The sequence below is a fragment of the Scophthalmus maximus genome, chromosome 2 (genome assembly GCF_022379125.1).
Source record: "Scophthalmus maximus strain ysfricsl-2021 chromosome 2, ASM2237912v1, whole genome shotgun sequence".
Taxonomy (NCBI): Eukaryota; Metazoa; Chordata; class Actinopteri; order Pleuronectiformes; family Scophthalmidae; genus Scophthalmus; species Scophthalmus maximus.
The window spans coordinates 8,670,773-8,680,247 of record NC_061516.1 but is presented as its reverse complement, the minus strand read 5'-3'; the positions used below and the strand labels follow the sequence as shown (position 1 = coordinate 8,680,247).

The 9,475-nt window shown below is 40.5% G+C and overlaps 1 protein-coding gene across 3 annotated transcripts in view; it reads right to left on the bottom strand.

Annotated features, from left to right (window-relative positions):
- Positions 1–281: 281 nt before the first annotated feature.
- The window catches only part of slc8a2a (solute carrier family 8 member 2a), a 29,022-nt gene continuing 19,828 nt past the window's right edge, over positions 282–9,475 (bottom strand). For 2 of the 3 annotated variants that reach the window (XM_035626968.2, XM_047330490.1), the window contains 4 exons: positions 6,896–7,008; positions 4,223–4,322; positions 2,372–2,638; positions 282–2,222 (listed from right to left, as the gene is read on the bottom strand). In XM_035626968.2, the coding sequence (XP_035482861.1) occupies positions 1,846–2,222; positions 2,372–2,638; positions 4,223–4,322; positions 6,896–7,008 (857 nt within the window). In that variant the 3' untranslated portion in view covers positions 282–1,845. The remainder of the gene's footprint in view (positions 2,223–2,371; positions 2,639–4,222; positions 4,323–6,895; positions 7,009–9,475) is intronic. The other variant, XM_047330491.1, reaches the window with a different exon arrangement.

Below are 9,475 nucleotides of genomic sequence, written 5' to 3'. Positions count from 1 at the left end.
TTAGACATCTTGTTTGGGGTTCATGTCTTTGAGTCTTGCTTATTTTTCCATTTTAAAATTTTAAAACATCTTCCAAAAATACCAAATGTTCCATCCTTTTAAGAACCCTGAAGCCATTATCCATGTGTTTAGAGAGTTTAAAAGTGTAATATTGTATGTGTTTACATCAGTGTGCCCAACATGTCACATTCTTTCAGAAAACCACACCCTCTTCTGCACTGAGGAAGAAGTAATGCAGAAGTCAAACAACAGTGTTGATGATGGATCCGATGCAGACACACTCAGTTAAAATTTCAATGTAATTGACAATTACAATAATATATTTTTGTTCATATGAGCTCAAATACAGTAAATTATGAAGACATTAAAATTCACAATTGATAAATAAACACTGAAGACTTCTGGAGTGTATGTGTCAACACTTTCAAACTTTTTTTTCATTCCACAGCTTATTAGAAATTCATTGTCAGTGTAATTCCTTGTCAATTATTTATTTTGATATTGAGATCATGTAGTGCATTTATGATCTCTTTTTTTTTATCAATATTCATTGTGAGACCAACTCAGTGGGTGCAGTACATTACACAGTTTCTTGTCACATAACTCAGAGAAACAAAATTTACTAGTGAGAGACATTTCACAAAGTCTTATTCCCCAACCTGTTGATTGTAACCAAACTGCTCAGTTTTTTTATGCCATGGCCACAGAAGTTTATTATTATCTGTTTGTTTCTGATTGGCTGGCAGGGTTCGATTCAAACTCATACACCAGGAAAACTCAAACAGTTCCCAACAACAGTTTAACTATTGTTCTAAATCTGTGCCCAAAAACTGGAGGTAGCCATCACAACGATACTTCTGTTCAGAGTTATATTTCCAATTAACTGAACTCACTTAATCATGGATGAATCATGCTCAGGTCCATGTTTACTGACAAATAAACACACTTTAATAAAAGGAAGACAGCTTACACAGCCTCTTTTTTTGCCTGTGACAAGTGGCCATGGTATAAATATGATGATACACAATGACAGCTCCACTGCCATTCACGCAAAGCAGAGTGGTGTTCAACCATGATTTTCATACCCTATATCAGAGGAGCTTGTCCTTTAGTATCACTTAACACTGCTCCTCCCTGTAAAAGAAGCTGTCATTATTTTTCTCATTTAATTACTGGGCCTTTTCTATAGATCCAGCCTCTAAAAAGAATGATGAGAAGGCGAAGTCCAGGTTACTGCCAGGATGAAGCAAAATCCTTTGACTTCACAGAATTGCTGACCATTTGCTCTCCTTTATCAAATACGGTCATTGCATGTTATTTAGTCCACTTAAGGGAAAATTATCAGTTCTGTCACAATTAATGACTCCTGTGGGTCAGGAGGTGGAGTCGGTCGTCCACCAACCCGAAGGTCAGCAGTCCGATCCCAGCTTCCCCCAGTCCGCATGTCCATGTGTCCTTGGGCAATACTAACCATAAATTGCCTCCGGCAGCTCTTCCAGCAGTGTATGAATGTATATGAATATGACAAAAAAGGGTGGTAAATAGGAGTGCTGTATGAATGTGTGTGAATGGGTGAATGTGACTTGTGCTGTAAGGCGCTTTGAGTGTTCAATAGGATTGGAAAAGTGCTTTATAAATATGATCCATTTAACTGTCATGCAGTGGATGATACACCATGAAATAGATTTACATGTCCAGTGTTTGTTTGTACTTGAACCATGGCAGTAGCTGTCAAGTGGTTACAGGTCTATTCGGTTGTAGTTGCTGTAATAGTACTGACCAGGTCAATGTCTTGGTGATGTGGGTGTCTGTGAGTGTGAAGTCATTACTCCACAATGTGATCTCTCAGAAGCCTTGTATATGGCAATAGGCCTCCAAGCTGGAGAAGAGGATGTAGAGAAACCAGAGTCCAAAGAAAAGCAGTGAGGTGAGGATTTTGGGGATCCGCGGGCCTCCCAGTTCGCCGCCAATGGACGGCCTCCGGCGTAACATCAATACTCCCATACTGAAGAAGGCAAAAATGGTGAAGAGTGTGACGGAGAAGGCCAGCGAGCCAGGGTCCACACGGAAGACCTTACCTTTGACTTTCCAATATACAGCAGCCACGGACCAGGCCACTCCAATACCCAAAAACACATTCACTGCATTGCTTCCTGTCACATTTCCCACACATGCATCTGCATACTGGTCCTGAGTAGCAGCCAATTTACTAGCAAAGGTATCTGGGGGGGAGAGTAAAGTTTGTGAAGTTGCAGTGCTTATTATCCTGGTTTAAAAATACATTAACTGACTAAAACATTGTTATTACTGTGTGTGCCTCTCACTTGTGGATATAAAGTATATTGCTGAAAAAGAGTTTAATTTCACTCACCAGGAAGTGAAGTCCCCAGTGCCACAAAGACCACTGCAGTGACAGCATCTCGCAGGCCCACGGTGCAGCCAAAATGGGAGGCTATGTCTCCAATGACGGCAGTTAAGACACCAATGACAGAGATTGACACTATAAAGCATGCCCAGCCATTCCAGTACTCCGTGGGCGGGACACAAGCAAACAAAACCTTCCAAAAAATGCACAATATGTGCACGAAATAGTCGAAGCAGTTCGGCATTCGCTGCTCTTGTCCCTCCTCTTCATCACCTGATGAAAAGGCATAATGAAGATTAATGAAACCAAGCAACAAAAGGCGTCATCAGCCACAAATGATCCTTACACCATTTTTCCTGCTTCCAATAAATCATCTTCAATAACTGACTGTTCACTGCATAATATACCCCAAACTTTTACAGGTGTAATTCACTTTACCTGTCAGTGGGTTTAACGTTGTGGCTGATAAGTGTATGTCCTAACAAGGCATCTAGGGTCAATGATCCAGTTGATATGATGGTGAATAATACAGCTGACACAGGTGGTACCATTTCATAATTCACATTATGTTTTTTATGTAATGTTGACAGTGTGGATGTTATGGCAACATTAAAAGAATAGTTCTACCCTAAGGTTAGGGTTAAAAAAATAATAATCTTACTGACTTTTTGAATAAGTTCGTGAGTTAGATCAATCTGTACAGTAAACACACTGCTACCGACGGCTGTCTGATGAATAAAATCACAACCACACAGTTTTTACACTTTGGTTTTTATGCTAAGCTAAAACAACCAGCTGTTGTAATCAAAGGGAATTTCTGTGTTTTCTGAAATGAGGACCTATTCCTTTTAATAGGCCGCCAAGCCCATTTTCCTTGTGTATGGCAGGCTCACACAGCTAGCAGCAATTTCGATGAAATACTGTACTTTCTTTATTAAAAGTTAGTTGCATTAGCCATTTTGGGAATATTAATTCTGTTCACAGCTGGTCTGAGCATTAACATTAACATCAACATCCTAAGCAGCTACTGTCCAGCTAACCAATCAGGAAAAGCAAAACAAACTAGGTTTTTCAATCAGGTTGTAACATTAAAGGGGCAGTTAGTGATTTTGGTCTTATCTCTCTTTTGTTGTGATTTGACTGCACTGACTGAGCCTCAAACCTGCAACCCTGGGTATGGGAGACCGACGTGCTAACCAACTGGTCAAAAGCCCTGAGTCAAAGCAATTTCTGCTAGCACGTCTCTTGTGAGGTGCGGTCTTTTCAGTGCACACAGAACCGACAGCTAGCGGACGGGAAGGAAATATTCGCTGTTTTTTACAAAACTTGTATTGCTTTAGAATCATGTACTGCCCCTTGTCGGAAACTGATAAATTTCACATTTCAAACTGAGTCATTGTAAAACATGAATTACATCGACATTAATCAGTAATTCTGTGAGCACATCAACACGCATCTGTAACTCTGAAATATGCAGTGGTCAGATGCACAGTTTTTATTAGTTCTGACAAAATCTGTAACAAAAGCCAGGTGGTTCGATCTCCAGCTCCTCACATGTCGGATTGTCCTTTGGTACAGACGGCTGTGCCGACAGTGTGTGAATGATGTATTAATGATAGAGAAGCGATATAGATATATATGAAATATTGCAGCATTGTGTCAATGTGACTAGTGTAGTGTTGAGCTTTTACGCTACAATTAGTAGTGTAAAGCCTATACTACAATTACTAAAATTAGTAGTGTAAAGCCTATACTACAATTACTACAACTACTAAAATTAGTAGTGTAAAGCTTTTACACTACACTAACTAACCATTTATGCACAAAAAACAAAACAAACACATAATAGCCACTGACCTGCACTGACTGTGACTGCATCAATGAACTGCTCTTTCCAAGAATGCGTGCCAATCAATACAGCCAGATTTGTGTCCTTCAGGAGTTTGTCCACGGTGCTCTGTGACAGCACATTAAATAAGTTAGTAAGATGGCAGATAAAGCTGAGATGGTTGTACACAGAACGTATGAGTCCACACTTCTGTCACTTCAACCTTTTTGAGTATGCTCTTCAAACCCACTTTTATTGTTAACTTTTCCACACAGGCTGGTTGATGCAGACTAGGCCCAATGCAATATCCACAATGAATATGGCAAATATGGACATGGTACCTTTTTCACCTACACCCACACAAACACTAGATTCTGCTGCAGAATATGACTTAAATTCAGAATTAACTGACCTTTACATTGCCCACACAGTGCACACTGATACCCACACATTGCCTCAGTGCATTCTCAATCAAAATGCATGATAAATGAGATAAGTTGAGAAATGAATAAGGGTTGAAGTGAACATACAGTATTAGTGGAATTCCTTAAACTCTCAGTATGATGAGAGTTTAAGGAAGACATAATAATAATGAATAACAGTCTTATCAACACAAGGAATGCTGGAAGTAACTGTACCTGGTCTAGTACTCCATTGGGAGTCTGATGAGAGGGCACCAGTTGGTTAATGAGCTAAAACATATACACTTCAAAATTTCCACACTGCAATAACCCAAATGTCTGTGGTCCTTTTATTAAATTTTTTTGAACCCACATGTTGTATGTCAAGTTTTCTGTCACTCAATTGAAAGCCTTTAAGCTGCTATGTTAACTCAATGGAGTTTTACAACTAGGTTCACGAACAAGTACCACGCCTCAGACACATCTCATTTCTGTTCAGAAAGTACATACGCTCACCTGTTCCGTTTCATCCTCCTCTGACTCAATTTTTACGTGACAGACGTGCAATGAGCCTACCGTTCGCCATTGACCACAAACTTCTCCTTCAACTTTCAGACAGATCAGAGACGTCAGGCCACTCCTGAAGTCCGGGAATCCTCCCCAACTCCGGTTGTCCCACCTCACGATTCCACGCATGCGATTGAAAATCCATATCACCCAACAGAACTTCACCACCCACCTCCGGTTGGTACCGCGACCTGCATATGCTACGGCCACTCCTACATCCAAACAAATGCGAACGAACAGTCGCTCGCAGAGGAAAACACTCGTCAGACGAACTTCCCTCTCTAACAATCCACAAAAAGACAAAGGTGTTCAGACTTTTCACCGACTCTCAGCAAAACACCACTCAGGCTCCGCGAGCCTCCAAAGCACTGTGTTGGAGACGACGTCCAGCCTTCCTCATCAGCCTTCCAAATCACCCCCCGTTTCATCAATATCAATTTAATCAAATTCAAAGAACTTCACTTTAAACTAATTTGTGTAAAAGCATCAGCACATACAATACTACAAAATACAACATCCAGAGAACTATCAGGTAATAAACAAATAAATTGTGTTAAAAAAAATAAATAATAAAACACCCCGATCTGCAGTCTGCTAACTTCACTTACTAGCCTCGCCAGATACCTACGAACCCCCCGAGCTTCTGTGCCAGATTTGGTGGCATGGCCCACTGAGCAATACCAGCTTCCTTTTCATTTCTTCCTATTTCACCCCAACGCCATCGACGAAACCCTTCCTTGGGGTCATGAACGTTCCAAGAAAACAATCTACCACCCTGTACTCCAACATCAGCACTGTGAACTGAACTTTCCACAAATAGGTGCCAATCAATACAGCCAGATTTGTGTCCTTCAGGAGTTTGTCCAGGGTGCTCTGTGACAGCACATTAAATAAGTCAGTAAGATGGCATCAGCACCGTCATTGACGTCATCAACAAAGAACGGTTGCATTGCCTCCTCATTTCGCAATCCATTCGTCGGCTCACCCTGATTTCAGCCCTGCTCCAGTTCATAATTCGAGCCTTCCACATTCCACACCATAAAAAACTTAATGGCTGACTTATTCTATCGTTTCTCTTTCCAAATAAAATTCAGACAAACACTACTGGCCTCCAAACCTCTTCCAATTCCGGTCCCACCATTTTAGCCACCCTCTTCAACTGACTCCACAGCTCGGTCACCGCTTCAAAGATGCCATCCGCATGCAGAATCGCTCCCCGTACAATCTCGGTGGGTTGGAACTGCTCCAAAGCTTCCATACCTCTCTTAGCATTTCATTCCCCTCGCTTGTCGTCACATCTCTCTCTAGCATCATCACATAGGCTCATTCCATTCCCAAATTTAACTCCTACTCAAATCCGCAATTTCCCCTGTATCATATTCCATATTATCATCCATTTTGAACTGTAGCTCGAACTTCCAACACCAAGTAGGGAATCCCCAAACGCATAAGCTAAACTCCGTATGGTGGTCCTTCCTGGCTTATCTCACATGCATCTAAAGTGATCTAAACAAAATCAGAAACGGCCATACTGTATATAATAAACTTTATCCAAAACTTGGAGGTGTGGTCCTTGTTAGTGAAACTGTCATTATCATAAATCAATGAGGATAATTAAAAGCTTGTATCTTCTGATTAACTTAAAGTAAAACATGCTCATCAGTTCCTGGAATGTAATGATTTATTTGCACAAAGTACAAAAACTGGTAGGTCATCTGTCAGCCAATCACACACCTTGAACTCACAGGACTCCTCTATAATAACCTCCAGTCTGCTGTGCTCTCCTAGAATGGGTTTGCCCATCTCAGAGATCCTTCTGGCCTCCTCTTCCTCAGGGCAGGGGTTCCCTGTCATGAGAGCACAGACAATTAATTATCATGTCTGTACCGTATAATCCCATTTAGAAAATTAATTTAAATTCGATTCAATTCAACTATATTTGTATAGCGCCAAATCACAACATACATTATCTCAAGGCACTTAACATAGAAAGGTCGAGATCTCACAATATTACAGGGAAACCCAACATTTCCCACAATGAGCAAGCACTGTGAGCAAAAAAAACCTCCCTTTTTACAGGAAGATATTTCTAGCAGAACCAAACACACACACACACACACACACAAAGGGTAAAGGCCCAAACCAATAGAATAAAGACAAAAAAGTTTAAAGGTGCTGTGTGTAACATCTATAACTAGATATAGTTCCTGCTGAAAACAAGTTGTTAGGGTGGCGAGAGTGAATTTATTTTGCCCTCAATTGAGTTAACAGTCCAGTCTTTTTTTTCATAGACTCAAACCACAATCTTGCTATTAAACCTGACCGTAAACATCTGTTTTGCCCAGTACACAGCCTTGGCGAAATCGCTGTCTGCAAGTTTCTGTTCAGGAGAAAAATGCTATAATCTCAGTACCCCAGGAGTCCCAGGCACTTGGACAGGGATCGTTTAAAAGTGTAAACCAGTAGGATATGAGTAAAAGAGAGGATCTCTTTAACTCATATCCTACTGAACCTACTCCAGCCACCAGAGGACCGAATACATTCCAAGTGGATTTGACGCTGCTATCAATAACAACAGAAGGCCCTGGTCTAGCAGCAATTGGCCACACCCTCTGAATCTTTCCTGGCTCCATCTGCAGTGGTGACACATCCTTCCCCAGTCTATTCCTGTGGTCGATAATCAATTTTGCTTTGGAAGGTTCCTTACGGAGTGAAATGTATTTCATCGGCAGCCATGATAAGAGCTGTTTGAATTCTTTAAATACTAAGGAAAGGTGGTTCAATGCTTCCTTTCCTATCTTCTTTAGCGTAGGGTACACTGGACCTTCCTCTGTGAAAGGAATGGAGAAATAAATGTCCCACAATTCATTGCGGCAGCAACATTAAATGTGACGCGCCATGCACAAACTTAAACTATTTAATCCAAAGTAGAAGATGAAAAGTGTGATTATTAAGCATTTCTGTCTTATGCAATAAGGTTGTCATGGGGATAATTATGAGTGGACAGGACCATGAGCAAACATTGTCAATGTAACAACCTTTACCTTTAAGTTTTGTTGCCTATATTATTCATTTTACTTAATAAATATTTTTCAACGTGTTGACCATTTTTAGCCTATATGAGTCAAGCCGCTAAGATCGCACGGTGCGAAGCAGCCTATAAAATACGCATCTTCGGATATGTGTGGTCACGCACGTCAATAACAAACGCCTTTGCATAATTACGTAGTGGAATTGGTTTCTCTTAGCACCACTGTTGGATTTTACTAAGGGCTATGAATCATCCTTCTCACATTTTCGTGACCTCATGACGATTTCCATTAAGGTTAAGGAAAAATGGTTAGGAAAAGGCGATAGGATGGACTTTTCAAAACATTATGCTCCTCTGCTCCAAACATTTCAAAAAATGGATGTCAGTGAAGCCTGTTTTGAGCCTACAACTCAATTCGAAAATTGTCAACTTCCTATTGGGTTTAGGTCTTAGCACCGAGATACATTTTTTAAAATATTGGGATGATACCCTGAAATGTGCCCCTGAAATTTCGTACATGTTGGTGAAACGGTAAGGAAGGGCTTGATTTTGGAAAATTTCTAGGGGATGCTATGGAGCCATTTTGCAATACCCGAGCCCAAAATCCCTTGTTAGATCAAACTACTCATCATTTGCAATGCGTGTGCCAAGTGCGTTTTCAAGCATCCCTAACCTCTTAAGAAACAACTTCCTTTAGAAGAAGTTTGTTAAAGTACGACCCATTCAAATAGTTAAATAGTAGGTCCTGACATGATACAAGTGCCTACCGAATTTCGTCCATCTACAACAAATTTAAAGCTGGGGGCTGTGACTTTGAAAAGTTGCAGGGGGCGATATCGAGCCATTTTGACACAATTAGACTAAAAAGCAATTTCAAACATTAGGAATTGCCACTCTCAACATGTCTGAAAAGTATCTGGAGATTCTAAACATCTCAAGTTACGCAAACACATATTAATATTTGATGACAAACAATGCGTCGCCATTGCATCAGCATTTAATACATCGTCAAAAGTTTCACGATATAACATCTAGGTCTCACAACTTAGCTTTAACTTAGCTTAGATTTGACTTAAATCTGTTGAACCTGCAAGGCAGAGGACGTAATAGTACAAAACTTATAACTTCCTTTTGCCTGTATGGCCGTGGTTCAATATTGACATGCAAATGTGTTTAAGGCAGGACTGTAATCATTCCTTAGGAAATTTGACAAAGATATGACCACATATGGTCAGTCTGATATTTCATGGTGGTGAATTTCGATGCGCGACAAGGACGGCGTC